This window comes from Oncorhynchus kisutch, linkage group LG19 (assembly GCF_002021735.2).
Source record: "Oncorhynchus kisutch isolate 150728-3 linkage group LG19, Okis_V2, whole genome shotgun sequence".
NCBI lineage: Eukaryota > Metazoa > Chordata > Actinopteri > Salmoniformes > Salmonidae > Oncorhynchus > Oncorhynchus kisutch.
This window is the reverse complement of record NC_034192.2, coordinates 5,985,179-6,005,299: the sequence shown is the minus strand read 5'-3', so window position 1 is coordinate 6,005,299 and position 20,121 is coordinate 5,985,179. Positions and strand designations below refer to the sequence as shown.

The 20,121-nt window shown below is 44.0% G+C and overlaps 1 protein-coding gene across 1 annotated transcript in view; it reads right to left on the bottom strand.

Annotated features, from left to right (window-relative positions):
• The window catches only part of LOC109910308 (nuclear receptor-interacting protein 2), a 28,308-nt gene extending 8,187 nt beyond the window's left edge, over positions 1-20,121 (bottom strand). The window contains exons 1-2 of the mRNA XM_020509460.2: positions 19,236-20,121; positions 8,388-8,729 (exon numbers count right to left, since the gene is read on the bottom strand). Of these exons, the coding sequence (XP_020365049.1) occupies positions 8,388-8,729; positions 19,236-19,391 (498 nt within the window). The 5' untranslated portion in view covers positions 19,392-20,121. The remainder of the gene's footprint in view (positions 1-8,387; positions 8,730-19,235) is intronic.

Here is a 20,121-nt window from a genome sequence, read left to right as displayed (position 1 = left end):
AGAAAGCATATTTTCACTTTGTATCACACATACATCGACTTGGCTCTAGGGCATTTTTACCCCCTAGATTAAAGCCCACTAGGACATCAAATCCCGTTGCTGTGGCTGGGTGTAAAAATGTAGTCCCCGACACACAATATAGTTGAGCTTGCAAACGTGTGCTTTTGTCTCTGCCTGAGTGGTGAAAAATTCCTTCCTTTCTGTGATGTTTAAAAATGGCTCCGGAATTAATGGGTAACTATGGAGCTTTTAGCCGCTTAAAAAAAATGAATTAAACAAACAAGATCAAAGATATGCTGATCCCCATGGAATGTTCCCAGGCGAACCACTCACTTCAAACACATACACAGTAGCTGTGCTCGAATACTCATACTAACCGCACTAACCATACTACTTGTGACGTAAATTGAGAATATAGTATGCTTATTGGTAATAGTATGGATAAGGTTAGTATGCCAAAAGTTCCCGGTTGTCGTACTACATTCGCAAAAATACGAAATATAAACTGGGTAGTTTGAGCCCCGAATTCTGATTGGCTGAAAGCCATTGTACATCAGACCGTATACCACAGGTATGACAAAACATTTAGTTTTACTGCTTTAATTACATTGGTAACCAGTTTACAATAGCAATAAGGCACCTCAGGGGTTTGTGATATATGGCCAATATACCAAAGCTATGGGCTGTATCCAGGTGTAACAGTTGTTAAAGTACTATGTGAATTTCACCAGGTGCATATATTAATATGTTGTGTTGATTTGTTATGCATGCCTGCATCCTGGGAGAAGGGGAGTGTGTACTTACGTTTTGCCCAGCGTGCTCGTGCTCAAATCATTTTGATGCACTGAGAGAGGTAGGCACGATTTTTCTGTCTTCAGAAAAGTTTGATTCTTTTAAGTACAAAGTCATACACACAGTGTTTTGTTCATGAATAATGATGTATATTTAGAGGTTACTCATAAGTGGATGGTATTGTTAAGATGCACTTGTAATTGTACTTTTTAGGATGATTTCAACATTCTGAATTCAACATGTGGTTAATAGCTAGCTAAGGTATTAGCAGGCTATTGTATGTGTGAACGATGGCTAGCTCCTCGAATGATCCCAGTCCCTCCTATTGTGCATCTGTTGTAGAAAGAGGCGACGATTCTCAGAACAGATGTGCTCTACAGATGTTTTATTTCCTTTTGGATGCAGATGCAGGATGCAGAGAGTGAGTTCTGCTTGATTAAAACTACCTGATGTCCAAAGTCCACGTTTATAGTCTCAATCAACCACACACAATGCAGAGTTACAGCGGTGCAGTATAGCACCGGCTACACAGGCACTCCGCATTGTGTCGTGCGTAAGAACAGCCCTAAGCAGTGGCATTTTGGCCATATACCACACCCCCTCGGGCCTTATTGCTTAAGTATTCACCTTATTTATGAACCCAGAAAGAAAACAATGTCCAAACGTTCTGTTTTGTAGAGTGCTTCCGTTGTGACGTTCTTGCCTTTTTGCGAACGTTAGCTAGCTAGCTCAAAATGTCGTGGGATCATACCAAAAAAAAAGTCAAATGGCAAGTCTGTGCCACATCCGCGGATTATTCAAGAGTGGGAGGACGATATGAAAAAATGGCTGAATATCGCCTCCGAAGACATCTTCAATTATTTTGTCTCGTCTCTCGGTGTGGATGGGTCAGAGGTGAGGAGCTATTATTCACTGTCTTGAGGATGACAACCTGCTGTTCCTCAAAGCAGATGTCCAGCCCAGCCAGAGCAAAACACACCATCATTCTGCCTGGATTCTTATATCATCTGTTGGTATGGTGGAGAGTGCAGGGTGTTGTTGTGTTGCAGGTCAGGGGAAGTCTTGCGGGCATGCAGCTGCAATACTATGGAAGGTAGCTAGCTCGCTGGCTTTTTGTTTATCATAACCCTTTCTTTGACTGATACGTTTGACGTTAGCTAGTTACTAACTAATTGTGATGATACCATATCACTGACCAGAACGTTAACTAGTACAACATGCATACACGCTTTTTGGTTTCAATGGCTCATTGTGTAAGTATATCAGTTTAATCTCAAATGGCAATGAGGTAGGTACAGAATCACAGTGAGTTTTACAATCGAATAGGAAATTACCAGCATAACCTAAACCTACCAGTTAAAAGGAGACTGTGTAAACTAGTCAGCTGTGAACACCATGTAAACTAGTGTTCTGTACTGTAATTGACTATTCTAACAGTGGTGTTTTGTTGAAGGTGCAGAATGCTGTGTATGTGTAACAGTATAAATTTAGACCGTCCCATACCCGGGTGCGAACCAGGGACCCTCTGCACACATTAACAACAGTCACCCACGAAGCATCGTTACCCATCGCTCCACAAAAGCCGCGGGAACTACTACTTCAAGGTCTCAGAGCAAGTGACGTCACCGATTGAAACGCTATTTAGCGCGCAACGCTAACTAAGCTAGCCGTTTCACATCCGTTACATATGGAAGATTGACAGGGGTGTCCTGTACAGATGAGCAATGCCAGTGGCACTCTGGGGACGCAGCGGAATTTAGCTCCAAAAAGGTTGAGCGAGATCTGTTTCAAACGTCACAAACCAAGTGACGAGTTCTCTGACATCACCCCAGCCACTTCTCCATCTCCACCTCCAACTCCTGCATACCATTCCAAAACTTTTATTAAGTGCGCTGTGGAAGGGGCCAATGTTCCAGTGGGGTGCCTTCTGCATCAAAGCTAAACTCAACAGTCGTCAGGTTCCAGCAGCAGCCACACAGCTACAGCAGCCTTATGGTGAACACGGCATTAACATGCAGTGTCAGAAATGCTTTTCATTTTGTGACGTTTATGTTAAGCTGGAGGAGTGTAAATGTGCCAGCTTGGAGAAGGCCACTAAAGCACAGAGTGTCTCCCATGCGTTGTATGACACGCGTAAACTTCGGATCACTGCTAGCTCAGAAAAGAAGGTTTGTGTGCGCAACCCAACAAATCCCGACCACTTTGTGCGGGAGCATCTCTTCCCCCAGGTTCCACAAGCACATATGGCAAGGAGAACGAGCAGGTGGCCTACACATGGATGGGTTTAGTCTGGAGAGTAGAGGCACAGTATTGAGTGTCAAAGAGCCATGTCTTTCTCCAAGCCCAGATGGAGTGTTAAACTCTCAAGAGCTATTCGAAATCAAATGTCCTCTTCTGATTAAAAAGTGTGAGTCTCTGACTGAACTGTTCTCTGGCAAACTCACCGATGTGAAGCTGGTGGATGGGGTTCCTCAGCGGAAACCTAATGCAGCCCGTGGGTACTACATGCAGGTGCAAATGGTTCATGACTGGAAAGATGTGTTAGCAGTTGATGTTATTCTTCAATAACACAGACCCCAAAGCAAATCAGTGGGAGAAAAATATATTTATTCAAAGAGAACAAATCATTGTTGTTATGCTTGAAAGTAGGTGGCAGATGTTTATTCTTCCCTGTCCTCAATGTTTCTCCTCTGAACAAAGAGACAGGATGTAGTTTATAACCCAACCCTAGCCTGTGGTTGACCAATTAGAATTCCTTCCTTTTTAAAACTGGGCCAATGGCCAAATAACAAATATCCTCTTTCAGGCTCAACATATAGACAATACGGACCAATGAGAACCTCCCGTGTCCCTGACCCATTAATCTTCAGTTCCCCATTACAGAAAAACAACTATTTCCATTGATAATGAATTCCCTCTTGACATTTAGTCCTCTGAGTTGTGTATTTATCTTTGAATATTCGTACAGATGCAAACTGCTTGTCTGGGCTCCATCTGAGCAGGTTGTTATTGATGTGCCTTTTGATGTGAAGTTCTGTGCTGATGTTATCCCTAAACTGAATGGGGTTCTATTTCACAATATGCTGCCAAGGATAGTAGATGAGTTCCAGTCAGGCAGACTAACTATGTGCTCCAAATATGTCCATCTATGTGTTATCTAGGGGCCTTATACTTAAAAAAATATATAGTACATATATTTTGTGTCTTGTAAAGCTCTGTCAGCTCTACCTTATTATTGAAGCATAACTCTAGATTGGTGCGTTTTTGTCTGTCACAGTTCTCCTTCAAATGCACATTTACCTGATTATATTTGCAAGATATTTTTTACATTTTTTATATCTTGTCTTGTAAAGCTCTCTTCATACATGTTTATCTAATGCCTACGGATAATGATTTATGAATGTTTTTATTGTGCCTTGTTATAGCTCTCTTTTCATATGGCACTTCATGAACTTATCTCAGCATACCATAACTCATCTTGCACTTGGCAAATGATGGTGTTAATAAAAACCACTATGAAATTCAACTTCGTTGACATTTTCTTTTATACTTAACCTTTTGAAATGAAGGACGAGGAGGCATGTCTAAAGGTTTCAAAGGTGTTTTCAGTTTGATTCTGGGTTTGGTTTTCAAGGGCACAAATTAAGAATAGTGTGCAAAGCTATCATCAAGGCAAAGGGTGGCTGCTTTGAAGAATCTAAAATACTAAATATATTTTGAATTGTTCAATAGTTTTTTGTTTACTACATGATTCCATATGTGCTATTTCATCGTTTTGATGTCTTCACTATTATTCTACAATGTAGAAAATAGTACAAATAAAGAAAAACCCTTGAATGGGTAGGTGTGTCCAAACTTTTGACTGGTACTGTATTTACACCCCTTGATTGGAGTCCACCTGTGGACATTTCAATTGTTTGGACATGATATAGAAATAAAACACACCTGTCTATATACAGTAAGGTCCCACAGTTGACAGTGCATGTTAGAGCATAAACTATAACATGAAGTCTGTAGATCTCTGTGATATAAATGTGATGAGGCATATATCTGTGGAAAGGTATAAAGTGTTGAAAGTTTCCAAGAGCACAGTGGTCACCAGCATTGGGAAACTGAAAAAATATGGAACTACCCAGACTCTGCCTAGAGCTGGTTGTCCGACCAACCTGAGCAACCGGGCAAGAAGGAGGTGACCAAGAACCACTCTGACAGAATTATAGAGTTCCTTGGCTGAGAAGGGATAACCTGCCAGAAGGACAACCGTCTCTACAGAACTTCACCAGTCTAGTCTTCATGGGAGAGTGGCTAAACAGAAGCCATTCCTAAGAAAAAAGCACATGACAGCAGGCAGATCCTTGATGAGAACCTGTTTCAGAGTGCAAATGACCTTAGACTGGGGCTAAGATTTATGTTCCAACAGGACAATGACCCCAAGCATACAGCCAAAGCAATGCTGGGTTGACTTCAGAACAAGAATGTGAAAGTCCTTGAGTGGCCCAGCCAAAGCCCAGACTTGAATCCCTTTGAAAATCTGTGAAAAGACTTGAAGATTGCTGTTCACCACCACTCCCCATCTAACTTAACAGACCTTGTGAAAATCTGCAAGGAAGAATGGGAGACAGTCCCCAAATCCAGGTGTGTAAAGCTGATACAGATATACCCAAGACGACTCAAAGCTGTAATCGCTGCCTAAGGTGCTTTTACAGAGTATTAACTCTGGTGTGAATACCTATGAAAATGAGATATTTCTGTATTTGATTTTTAAATACATTTGCAAACATAAAAAAAAAAAACGTTGTCATTATGGGGTATTGGGATGTCATTATGGGGTATTGGGATGTCATTATGGGGTATTGGGATGTCATTATGGGGTATTGGGATGTCATGATGGGGTATTGGGATGTCATGATGGGGTATTGGGATGTCATTATGGGGTATTGGGATGTCATGATGGGGTATTGGGATGTCATTATGGGGTATTGGGATGTCATTATGGGGTATTGGGATGTCATTATGGGGTATTGGGATGTCATTATGGGGTATTGGGATGTCATTATGGGGTATTGGGATGTCATGATGGGGTATTGGGATGTCATTATGGGGTATTGGGATGTCATGATGGGGTATTGGGATGTCATTATGGGGTATTGGGATGTCATGATGGGGTATTGGGATGTCATTATGGGGTATTGGGATGTCATTATGGGGTATTGGGATGTCATGATGGGGTATTGTATTGGGATGTCATTATGGGGTATTGGGATGTCATTATGGGGTATTGGGATGTCATTATGGGGTATTGGGATGTCATTATGGGGTATTGGGATGTCATTATGGGGTATTGGGATGTCATTATGGGTATTGGGATGTCATTATGGGGTATTGGGATGTCATTATGGGGTATTGGGATGTCATTATGGGGTATTGGGATGTCATTATGGGGTATTGGGATGTCATTATGGGGTATTGGGATGTCATTATGGGGTATTGGGATGTCATTATGGGGTATTGGGATGTCATTATGGGGTATTGGGATGTCATGATGGGGTATTGGGATGTCATTATGGGGTATTGGGATGTCATGATGGGGTATTGGGATGTCATTATGGGGTATTGGGATGTCATGATGGGGTATTGGGATGTCATTATGGGTATTGGGATGTCATTATGGGGTATTGGGATGTCATATGGGGTATTGGGATGTCATGATGGGGTATTGGGATGTCATGATGGGGTATTGGGATGTCATGATGGGGTATTGGGATGTCATGATGGGGTATTGGGATGTCATTATGGGGTATTGGGATGTCATTATGGGTATTGGGATGTCATGATGGGGTATTGGGATGTCATTATGGGGTATTGGGATGTCATTATGGGTATTGGGATGTCATTATGGGGTATTGGGATGTCATTATGGGGTATTGGGATGTCATTATGGGGTATTGGGATGTCATTATGGGGTATTGGGATGTCATTATGGGGTATTGGGATGTCATTATGGGGTATTGGGATGTCATTATGGGGTATTGGGATGTCATTATGGGGTATTGCGTGTAGATGTGTGAGATTTTTATTGTCAATCAATCAATCAATCAATGAATTGTATTTATAAATTACTTCTTACATCAGCAGATCTCACAGAGCGCTGTACAGAAACCCAGCCTAAAACCACAAACAGCAAGTAATGCAGGTGTAGAAACACAGTGGCTAGGAAAAACTCCCTAGAAAGGCCAGAACCTAGGAAGAAACCTAGAGAGGAACCAGGCTATGAGGGGTGGCCAGTCCTCTTCTGGCTGTGCCAGGTTGTAGTTAAAGTTATTGTAGTTAATCCATTTTGAATTCGGGCTGTAACAACAAAATGTGGAATAGGTCAAGGTGTATGATACCTTCTGAAGGCACTGTATGTGTATGAGTTCATCAACAAAGCTCCATCTATTCCAAACCACATTGATTTGTTGGAACCTTGAATGCTCTCACAGGTATGATTCAGGCAGGTGTGATTCAGAAAGCCAGTCAGTTAAATGCTGCTAGGTAACACTGGGGACATTGGAAATACACTGGGGACATTGGAAATACACTGGGGACATTGGAAATACACACCACACTGCCTTGCGATGACAAGACATCGGTCAGAAAGGATGCAATTGAGTGGGTGTTTTTTGTGTGGCAGTCATCCTTGGTCTACAGAGTGACTCAGGTGAGGTGATCTGGAGGAGGGAAAGTACACAGTAGTCTCTGCCGCCAGGGTCAAACTCCTTTAACTGGGGGTATATTTCTGTACCTCTCAGCGAAGTTGATGCCTGGTTAGTCTCGTGTATGTAGGTGTTGTTTCATCAGTCTGAGCCTGTGTTCCAGACAATCAATACTTGTGGGTGGGTGCAGTATGGTGTTTTAAAGTTAGTCCAATTATTACGTTGCAGTAGGTGGGTTGTCTGTGGGTTGTCAGTGGGTTGTCTGTGGGTTGTCAGTGGGTTGTCAGTGGGTTGTGTGCAGAAATAATGGCGCCTGAACATACAGAGTCAGTATTTCATTGAATGCTATTCATTCACTGAAATAAATGATGTTGGCAGTGAACTCAATGCATTTGCGTTACTGGTTTGTCTTCCCATCTTGCATATAGATTGATTCCACCAATGTTGTTCGTATGATTATCTTGTGATGTTAGTATGATGGGGTCTTCAGCTGTGTGTTGACTTCATTATGAGGCTGTTGTTGATCCTGCGTGTGGAGGAGTCACTGTTACAGTGTGTTACATTAGCTCTTCATTTAGCCACAGACACAGTGTGACGAGAGTGTCTGAGGGGTACAGAGGGCCCGATATGGGTACTCTACAAACCCTAGCATTAAAGCCATTAAGAATTGATGAAAGCGGGCTCAGTGGAATACAATGAGGGAATGCATCATCTGGATAAATGATGAGTCACTGTCGTCTCTCTGAGTGCTTCTCTCTCCTCCTATCCCTTTATCTCTCCCTTTCACTCCTCTTTTATTCTCATATGGAATGGAACACAATAGTATCTGAGATTTAATTTAGGTGAATAAAAAACCCATGAGGCCAAAATGAAGGAAGAAGGATGGGTGTTCAAGCATACCTTGCACTGGACCAGCAGGGTAGTGAGATGCCTCTCCGTCCTCTGCCTCTCCTTCCTCCCCTCCTCTGTTTTATCGTTCCCAGCCGTGCTGCTTGTCTTCCCCCCGGCCTCGCTGCTGTCCTCCTCCTCGTCCGACCTCGTCTCTAGGCTCCTCTCGCTCTCCTCTGGCGAATCCCTCTCCTCCGTGGAGTCGTCAGCCGTGCTCTCGCTCTTCTCCTCTGCGTCGCCGGCACCCCCCTCCTTGCTGTCGACCAGGGGCGAGGGTCTCCCCACGCGGGCCTCGCCACGTAGCTGTGTGATGTTTCCCGCCATGAGGCGGCGCTGCACGATGCTGTGGGGCTGCTGTAACCAGGAGACAGGGATGTCAGACACCAGTTTCAATGGGTTAATCCTAGTCCTGGACTAGATTAGATTAGAGAGTTTAATAGTCACATATACAGGGTTGCAGATGTAATTACAGGGTACAGTGAAATGATTGCGCTCCAGGATCCAACAATGCACGACAAAGTGAAAAAACTATAAAAATGTAATAAAAATCGATAATAAAATAATAATATATACATATTACAACTGTGGCAATGATAAATGTCCATTGGGATGGGGGCAGGGTGACTCAAAAGGATGTCACTGGAGAATCTCCATTGAAAGTGCTTTTTAGTCTTAATAGGTCTTTTAGTTTTAATAGGTAGTGCACAGTAGACCTGGAATGGTAAATAAATAGAAAAGAGAACCAGCTAGGGGCGGCAGGTGGCCTAGTGGTTACAGTGTTGGGCCAGTAACCGAAAGGTTGCTGGATCGACTCCCTGAGCTGACAAGGTAAAAATCTGTTGTTCTGCCCTTGAACAAGGCAGTTAACACACTGTTCCACGGTAGGATGTCATTGTAAATAAGAATTTGTTTTTAACTGACTTGCCTAGTTTAATAAAGGTTCAATAAAAACAATTAATAGAACAAATTGGCTGATGTTCAATGTTAGAATGTTATGATGATTCCATATTCTTCAGGACAGAGAGTTCTTTAAATATGATACATTTCTATCTTAGTGTTCTGTACAGCTTTCATGTTCAGTTACTCAGACCAACCCCATTCCATAGCGATATTAAGGCAACTGTTGATTTATGATTTGATACTTGCCTGGATGACGAACAAGAAATTCGATTTTAAACCATTTCAAAACAACTGGTGGGCAATGGCTGAGTTGAACAATTGTTTTCATGTGATAAATCTAAAATGAATAGAATTTTGAGCTCCAGAGCCTCATGGTAATCTAATTGTTTCCAGTAGGGAGTCACTCTAGAGAAAGATGGAAATAGTTTTTCTAAGAGGCCATGTGGTTCGAAGTGAACAGAAGGTCAGCAAACACCAGCAAAACCAACAGTATCAATTCACCAGAAGGAGGATGTCGGTCATTTCAGATATCATAACTGCTGCTGAAAAACATCCATTGTCTCTATTGCCAGAGGCACATCGTTAGCTGTAAATAGCGTGTGTGCACGCTTATGTGTGTGTAGGCGCGCCTCCAATTTGATGTGTTTTTATCTGCACTGTGCATGTCTGTACAGTACGTAGCCTACAAAACAGTTGTTCTGCTTGTATCACACAGTTGCTGGTCTCAAATCTCACCTTTGGGGCCTCATTGTGAGTTCAGTTGAGGTGTTGAAGGTTTCAGGTAATGACCACAACATCAGAGCCGAACTGTCTGTCAGTCTCCTCCTGGGCTCATTTCTCCTGTGCTCCAGCTCTCCCTGTCAGCCCGTCAAAGTGATTACTGGTCAGTGCTCTCATACTGGCTCACACAATAGATCGTATCAGGCCTCTGTATACCTCTGTGGGTAGGTGTTCTATTGATCAGGGAGGAAGTGCTCTCTGCAGAGGCTTCTCTGTAATCAGGCTTATATGCACTCTCTCTCTCTCTCTCGCTCCCTCATATATACTGTAGCTCTCTCTCTCTCTCTCTCACACACACACACACACACACTTTCACACGCACCCAGAAGCAGGTCTGCGTATGTGTGATAACCACATGATCAAGGTCAAATTAATAGGTAAGCAAAAACAGGAATCTTGTTTTCTCTGACTTTTCTCTGACTTCAGTGGGTATACTGTATATAGTGAACTCCAAAGTATTGGGATAGTGGCTTTTTTGTTGTTGTTTTGGCTCTGTACTCCAGCACTTTGGATTTGAAATGATACAATGACTATGAGGTTAAGATACAGACTGTCAGCTTTAGTTTGAGGGTATTTCCATCCATATCGGGTGAATCGTTTTGGAAATGACAGCCCTATTTGTACATAGTCCCACCATTTTAGGGGACCTAAAGTATTGGGATAATTCACTCATGTGTATTAAAGTAGTCAAAAGGTTAGTATTTTGTCCCATATTCCCGGCACGTGATGATTACATCAAGCTTGTGACTCTACAAACATGTTGGATGGATTTACTGGTTGTTTTGGTTGCGTTTCAGATAATTTTGTGCCCAATAGAAATGAATGGTAAATAATCTATTGTGTCATTTTGGAATCACTTTTATTGTAAATAAGAATAGAATATGTTTCTAAACACTTCTACATTAACGTGGATGATACCGTGATTAAGGATAGTCCTGAATTAATCATGAAAAATTATGAGTGAGAAAGTTGCAGACTCACAAATTTCAAACCCCCAAGACATGCTAACAATTACAATAACAGAATTTGGGGGTGGGGGGGTATGATATTTGTGCGTCTGTAACTTTGTGCGTCTCACTCAGCATTATTCACGATTCATTTCAAAATCTCTGAGCGATGGCTACTGTAAAGTCAGCAAGATTGCATTAGGAGAGGAGGCTCAAATGAAGATCCTACATCTGTAGGTGGGTTCTGCTGCTGGTATTGTGGGAGACTGCAGTTTCTCTAAAGGCTCTGTGTCACACCGGAAGTGTCTGGTGAGAGTTTACACAGACGTGACCCTTGACCTCCTCAACACCTTCAGCAGACGAGCAGGTGTCCGTTCTGTATGAAGCCTAGAGTCTGTAGTCTAGTGCCTCCTCTAAAATATACTATTACTGAGAGCAGCTGCAGGACATCACAGCACAATCAGCCTCATTACTATGTTGTGTTACAATGCCACCTCTGATGGAGTTATTTTATAGTTCTATAATAAATCATGTTATTTTACATTGTCTCTGTATGTTAGTGTTATTAGAAAACCTCATAGCCTTGTTACCTTGTATCCTGCTCTCTCTGCATATAAATGAAGTATTTACATGGCCCACTCCTGTAATCACAGTATTGTATTGTATTGCACCCAGATACGAAGAGCACAAATCCCCAGAGGGTTGACTGTCCAAAATACTGCGATTGCGCAATCATACCCAATAGACTGAGGAACAGATGGAGCAAGACGGAGAGGAAGGAGGAGGATAAATGCCACGCTGGTATTTTGTCCCCTTCTTTTCTCAGTTGATTGTATTGTTCATCCTTGTTTTGTATTGTGCAATGTGCAGGGCTAATTTCCATTCTCTACACAGTGCTGGAAGCTGCAGCTTGTTCTACCTGTTTACAATATGAATGAAGATGAGGGGATAGTTTAGGAGGGTAGAGACAGGGAGATAATGAATGAAGGATAGAGAGAATAAGAGGGATAGAGAGATCCCAGCTATAATACTGTCCTCTTATTTATTTAACTCAGCCAGTCAGTTAAGAACAAATTCTTATTTTCAATGACGGCCTAGGAACAGTGGGTTAACTGCCTTGTTCAGGGGCAGAACGACAGATTGTGTGTGTGTGAGTGTGTGTGTGAGTGTGCGTGTGTGAGTGTGTGTGTGTGTGAGTGTGCGTGTGTGAGTGTGTGTGTGTGTGTGTGTGTGTGAGTGTGCGTGCGTGCGCAGTGTATATAATGGCTTTCCTCCTGCTCCACAACACTGATTGACATCTGTCTCTCTGTAACACACCCTGTCATCCTAGAGGTCACCTAGGGGTCACACTGTATTCCTCTCTTCATATACACATCCCAGTCCTATCTGTCATCCCTTTAGTTCTCCCTCCCACATCTCCTACTATTTTCCCTCCCATCTCTCCCCTCCTTCACTGTTTTCTACCAGTGCGAAGGCAAAAGTATATTGTTGCTGTTGCTTCCTCATAGTCCAACCAAGGTTAATGGATACGGGATGTAAGAGGTATTCAATCACTCCCAGAGGACATGGAACTTAGATAGAAAAATCCTTCTGTATTGTTCCAAAGCAACTAGTTTGGGCATTACACAATTCATCTGGGTACTTTAGAAGCTACCAGTCTGTATGTTATTGTCCTCCCAACCCAGCCTCAGTTCTAGCTGACCATGTAGTTGTTAGGCTGATCTGTGTTAGTCAGCTCTGACACAAGCTGTGAAGAAGGCCTCTCCACAGGAGCCCTCCCCAGAATAGGCTTTTCACAATGAGCAGCTCGATGTCTGCTCCACATCAATCAACAGGACCACTTGGACCGGGCCTGAATCATAGTGATCTATTATTATAATAGATAATGGTCCTGGAACTAAGTGGACATTGTTTTCTGACTGTGTCATATCTGACAAGCATTCAAATCAAGCCCCATGTGGTTCCTTTGACATCACTCAAACTCACCTTCCCTGCTATCAACACCCATAGAGACGGGTTTTATCTCGATGTCTGCAGCCCTTTATCAAAGATGTCATTAGAAAACCAGCAGTGTGTCATTCTCCTTTGACCCCCACCATTCAGTCTTCTATCTTCCATCAGCACCAGCCTTGTTGAAGGCAACACAGAAAAGGTGTAATTGCAGCAGTTTTCTCATTTGCATTTCTCAAAGCTTGCAGCATCAGATAATTGATCTAAATCCGACAATGATTAAGGGTACTTCAACACGTATCCCCCCGCTCCTTCCTGCTGTAATGAACAGCACGTGTACCAAAACACACACAGGGAGATAATAAACCCAGGTAAATGTGTGGCTGGTTGATGGAGGGGCTTTTCTGGGTGAACTACTAAAGGTTTATCTGGAGGGAGGAGTCACAGCCTGGAGGGAGGAGTCGCAGTCTGCGTCCACAAATGCAAAATGGCTCCCTGTTCCCTATTTTGACCAGAGCCCCATAGTATCCCTGTCATTTCAGACACAGACACAGTCTGTGGAACTGCTGATTTACCTGACTGACCGTCCCAGTGTGTTTCTTTTTACATTTATGGATTTTTGTTTGGTCCTTGGGAGGAAATTTAAAAAATGAAGAAATAAACATATTTCTCTTTGAAACTTTGACAAGCATTAATTAGTCGAGGGAGGGAGGGAGGGAGAGAGAAACAGGAGAGGCAAAGAGTTGCCTGGTTGCCTGCCTCCCCACCCAATGAGAAACCTTCCTTTAAATCCCATTATTATAAATCAGTTAAAGAAAATCTCCATTACCCCATACTTCCCCTCCTCAGTGCTACTCTCTGACTGGCAAAGAGCAGAGCAGATTGAAGCTGACAGCAGTGTACCCAATGTAATTCCCCCCTGCTCCATGTGAGTGAGGAGGCAGCTGGCTGTTGTAGGTTCCGATTGCCCTGCAGCCACAGCGAGGTCAGACTGTTTGGATGCAGATCCTCTGTCCACAACAAGCGGCCTGTGTACAGTGGTTGTGAACTGCCATACAGTATGTGCCCTGGCCTTTTTATAAAGTTCAAATGCAATTCCCTGTTCTAGCGCTGCACTTTGGCAGATGTGCTTAGTCTTCTGTCTGGTTTCAGGGACAGGGATGAAAGTGGCTGTAAAATAACCCGTTTGGAGACAAAGATTATAATAATGTCTGATGTTGTGTCTGTCTAGTCTCTTTTCTAGCCATGACATCCTCAGAGACAAGATGGCGTGCTGAAGTAAGCAGTATGATTTCAGGGCTTTTTGCAACAACAACTAAATAATACATCGACCAAATACCGCGAGTAAACGTTGATTATTTATTCCGTTTCAGCTGTCACAGTGGACACGTTCATCACTTTTGTGCCAACCGTCAAATGGCAAAAGCATGAGTACATGCAAAACTGTCTCGTTTTGCCAAATAGATCATACAAGGCATTCATTTGATTTGTCACACTAAATATGGAGTTACCCCTATTGAATCCCCCCTGGGATAAGGTAGCAGTCATACGTCAGACCTTTATGGTTGTAAATGCACCCTGATAGGTGGTAGTCTTTATTGGCTAAGTGGTTCACTTGGAATTGGCGTCCCTGCTATGAATTAGGCTCATCTTTGTCTGCATCCATCAGTGTTCATGCAGATTAGATTATATTGGCTGATATCATGATTAGCCATCATTCATTTCAGCCAGCAGAGATGATGACTGGATGAGTCTTAAATAGTGATTTGTGATGGTTGGTTAAACATGTACAAAGGATGTGAAGGTTCCTGTCCCTTCCTGTCTCTCCCCTAGTTGGTCTCTAGAAATCAATTCTCTCTTCAATTAGCTGTAATTAAAGAGTATAACTTCCCATTGCCTTTCTGGTACTGAAAGTATGGAGTAGAGATTGAAATTGTTTTTTTATTGGCATGACATATAATATTTATATGACTGTTGTTATCACTGTATAACACTATTGATGAATACCAATACCAATACCATAATTTCAAGCCCTCCTCAAATACACATACATATACACACACACACTGTTTCTCTGTGTTCTTAATACATATTGCAGACTGCTGATTCGGCTGATGAGCGTCTTGCTGTGACCTCCCTCGGAACACGTCCACAGTGTTCCAGTTCAAACCAGTCACTATGATGCTCACTCTCTCTCTCTTTCTCTCTCCCCTCCCTCCCTCCCTCCCCTCCCTCTCTCTCTCTCTCTCTCTCTCTCCCTCTCTCTCTCTCTCTCTCTCTCTCTCTCTCTCTCTCTCTCTCTCTCTCTCTCTCTCTTTCTCTCTCTCTCCCTCCCTCTCTCTCTCTCTCTCTCTTTCTCTCTCCCTCCCTCTCTCTCTCTCTTTCTCTCTCTCTCTCTCCCTCCCTCTCTCTCTCTCTCTCTCTCTCTCTCTCTCTCTCTCTTTCTCTCTCTCTCTCTTTCTCTCTCCCTCCCTCCCTCCCTCCCTCTCTCTCTCTCTCTCTCTCTCTCTCTCTCTCTCTCTCTCTCTCTCTCTCTCTCCCTCCCTCTCTTTGTCATGGCATGTCCTCTTTTCTCTCACTCTCTCTCACTCTCTGAGAGATTAGAGCATAATTGCCATGTGGGCTAATTATCTAACTGCAACAGGCTCCTCTCTCTGTCATGGCTGAAGTCACATGACTCTGCTAATGCCTGCTTTTCCATTTGGATCAAGGTCCCCAGCCGCTGGCTTCCTGTCATACAAACCATCAGGGTGTAGCCAGCGACACATCTGCTCTCTCTCTCCTCTCTTCTCTCTCCCTCCCCTCTCTGTCTCTCTCTCTTTCTACTCTCAATCTCTCCCTCTGCCATCCCCTCGGTCTCTGTGCCTGTCTGTTTCACCCAGGTATTTTTAGGCGGCTGTCTGTCTGCTGCCGCCCATCAAAGCTTATGCCAACTGAGAGAGGGAGAGAGTGGATGAGAGAGAGCGGGGAGGGTGAGAGAGTGCAGAGAAGAGAGAGAGAAACAGGTAGGAAGAGAGTGTGGAGGGATAGAGAGAAGGGTCCTCGTCTGGCTGAAGTCAGAGGGGGGCTCACCTTCGCTCTCGTCAGCCGGACTTATTGGCTCAGTGTTGGGTTCTAATGGTAATCAGTAGAACCTTCCTAAGATGTCTCCTGAATCAATTCACCATGGCCCTCCACAGTCAGAGTTAGGGCACTTTTCTCAAACTTCTTAGGGACATGTCAAGGGATCACATTGAGTGAGTGAGTCCAGACACCCAGACACCAAGTCCAGACACTTCCTCCACTCTGCTTTTCCCTTCCCTCGCTCTTGCGATTGAATGGTGGGTTGTCTTTGCCCTTTTCATGCTCACTGCTCCCTGGCTCTGGTATAGGATGATTACCAGAGCGGGAGAGCGCGAGAGCGAGAGAGAGAGAGAGCGAGAGAGAGAGAGAGAGAGAGAGAGAGAGAGAGAGAGAGAGAGAGAGAGAGAGAGAGAGAGAGAGAGAGAGAGAGAGAGAGAGAAAAGGAAGAGAGATGAGAGAGAGAGAAGCCGAAGCCAAAACACATTCACTCATATAACTGGCTCTATACTGTTAAATGATGTACTGGCTCAGCTGAAGCGGAGGGGCAAACCAGGGTACATCTAAAGAAGCCCTGCGTGGTTCAATGTGTGCTTTTACACCAGGAGTAGTTCTATTTTAATGACTTGAGAATGATAATGAGGACAAATGTTCATCATTCCTCAATAGGGGAAGGAACCCATGAGACTGATAATAGAGCATTCTTGAGATATGAACACTATTTCAGAATGACAGACACACACACATATACACACATACTGTCTGTCTATTCAGCTGTGAGGTGACATCACTACCCTGTTGTTGCCTATCTGCTGGCTTCTGTTTGGTCTCAGAGTAGCCCCACGCACCTTAGGGACACTCCTGCTGCTCTTCTACAATTCACTTTAGCCATGTCTCCACCCGGAGCGTGATTGCTTTTGACAGTCAGTATGGAGAGCGAGGCACGGCGGGGGCGCTGTAACAATGGCTGCCTCTCTGGCGTTCTGCCGTTCAGGCTCCGAGGCCATTACAATGTGATGCAGGGCCGTGAGATGACATGCAAATCATTCTGTAACCCCTGTGGCCTGTTTCCTCCATCGAATGGGGTTTCTAGCAAATGAGGTATGAATCAGAGTTCTTTTCTCTTTCCTATGAGCAGATAATTGGTATTAGCATAAGAGGGATTTATCCCAGTAAGGTCGTAGAATTAAATGCTGCCATTCAGAAGATGTGGTCTGCATGTTGGAGGTGATGCAGAAAAGATTCAGCTCTGACTGCATTACATCGTGACAAAGTGCCATAAAGTTATACATGTGACTGTAAATATACACTTAAGAGCCTGAGTGTGTCAGTGGCATCATCCTCTCTTGTTGTCACCATTGTAATAAAATATTCCACTGAATATTTCTTGTTTATATTCAGAAGAATGGAGAAGCTCGTTTACAAGTCAGACACCATGGGTGAATCCAAAATGGCACCTGATTTACTACTGTATATAGTGCACTACTTTTGCCCAGAGCATTATGTGTGTAGGGCATAGAGGGCCATTTAGGATGCAGGAGACAGTTACCTCCAGGTTCTCTCACTGCATAGAGAGTGTGAATAGAATCCAGAGCACCAGACAGGCTCCAACAAATATTTAATTTCGCTCTAAATAACAGCTTGTTATCCTCCCACAATGCTCTTGTGAGAGAATTCAACTCTGAGAGCAAAGGAAAATAGATTTAGAGACGAGATTTAGATATACCGTGAGAGGGTTGAGAGAGATGGAAGTTAGTCATGGAGATGCTGCTGCTGCCTTCTGTGAAAGCTGGCTTTAAATACACAGTGTAATCACACACAGACACACACACACACACACTGACACACACACACACACAGTGTAAACACACACACACCGACAGTGTAAACACACACACTTCTGATGCTCTCCATTCATTCTGGAGATTCTTGGAGTGCGTTCTGGGAATTTGGGAGGCAGCCATCTAATCAAGACTGTGTCAGGAGTTGACAGTGGGGCAATAAAGCCATTATCACAGGAAGCCCTTGTGTCCATAGAGGAGGACTGGGGGAGAGAGGACTTAGGGAGGTAGTTTGGGCTGATTGAGCAGGAGGTGGGAGGATGGTGGGGGACAGACGGACACTTCATAACAGGGACTGTGGGTCTGTCTCACAGTGTGTTCTGTCAGTGTGTCATGCATTGATTAGAAGAATGTGGGTGGCTGCGTGGGTGGTTGCGTGGGTGGCTGCGTGGGTGTGCGCCTGCATCTTAATCTAACTTGCCTCGCTCTGTTTGTTCTGTCGCTCTGACCTCATAGCTAGTGTACTGATGGAAGGAGACGTGTGAGGGCCACACTGTGTCTCTGAGGCTCCATGTTCTCTGACAGGGTTTGACAGGCAGTCCTCTCATCTACTGTACCTACTGTATCTACCGAGTCTTTCATCTTCTATGTGGTTACATGGCCTACCCTCTTCTCTTGACACCTCGTCAGATAATGGAAATTGCAGTTGATGGTGCAGCGGTAACAGTGAACGGTAGATCCATGATAGGAACACCACAGGTTTGATAGAAAAGCAGCATGGTGTTGATATTCAACTCTTTTTCTGACGACGACATCAAGAGAACAGAGCAATATCATAGTCAGTCAAGGGTCCACCTCATTAGTCATTGACTTAGTACATTTACTTTACACCGCATTTTAAACCTAGTAAATCATGCAGTTAGATTCAGCCAACCGTTGACCCCAGTGTTGTCAGAATACTGTGTCGACATTCATGTCTTTCAACCTGTCTCCCAACGGTCCCCAAAGCACCAACAATGCCAAGCAGCTGGTGGCAAACAGAGGACAGCCTCTTCAACTAACTATCCAAACAAGCTCATTTCAACACCTTCTATCTGCCAAGTCTCATCCAAAATGTATTTAGCCATCATTAGCCACCACCACGAAGGGTCAAAGTGACACAGTACAAGCAATAGAGTGTGATCTAATGGCACTTTCAGACAGCCACTGACCAGGGTCGTAAGGCAGCAAACAGAAGACAAAAGACCGTTAGAGGGAGGGACTATCGGAACTTGTTCAATAAGAGCAGGGAACACTGTAGTAAAGCACTCTACAACAGAAAACAGATGTTTTCCCTTGCAAAACATTTTACTGCAGTGACTTAATGAATAGAACTCATGTAAGTGACAGTGCCACCAATAACAGAATAAGAATAGTCCAATGGGACATTGACAGCCACTCACCAGATCTTTGGAGGTGCCCAGTCTCTTGAGCCCATCCAGGGGCAGCAGGTCGGCTGAGTCTTTGTGTGTGAACTGGGTGGCCTGCTTCAGACGCCTCTGCTGGCCCAGGATGGCTTTATCCCGGATAGCCAGATCACCCTTCTTCGACTCACTCATGGTCAGTCAGTCAACCAGTCAGTCAGTGCAGTACAGCTAGCTAGAGTGTAGAGCAGAGCTGCTACCTTCAGCGTACCACTGTCTGATGTAGCCTGGTTTGGAACAGCAGTAGCAGCACAGAAGGGTATGAGTGTTGAAGGCAGAGCAGCACAGCCCAATGCCCTGTACTGTAAAGTCTCTCCTTTTCACTTCCAAGAGATTGATCGCTGAGAGGAGATGATACCGTTGATCACTCCTGTTTTAGTTGGTCTCTTCCAGAACAAATGTCTTCCTTCACCTTTACTGTGTCCGTCTTCAAACTGTTCCACCTTCAAACTGTGACCTCCCTCTCTGTGAGGGTGAGGTTGTTTTGAGGTGCTAGTCTTTGGCATCTATTTATGTTCTGTGTTGCTGTCAGTGTCCAGAAATGATTAGTGTGCTGATGGTCCTGTTATGTAGACATGTCTCTCTTCAGGCTGGGCTGTGTGTGTGTCCTCCTCTGTCAGTGCAGTCTGTCCTTGCAGCGCTGCAGGAGCAAACTGTGCCCCTCTCTTTCTCTGCTGTCTCTCTCCTTTTCTCTGCTCTCACTCTCTCTCTGCTCTCTCTCTCCTCTCTCTCCTCTCTCCCTGCTCTCTCTCTGCTCGCTCGTTCTCCTCGCTTTCTTTCTGTCTCCTCTCTCTCCCCTCTCTCTCTCTCTCTCTCTCTCTCTCTCTCTCTCTCTCTCTCTCTCTCTCTCTGTGATTCTGTCTCT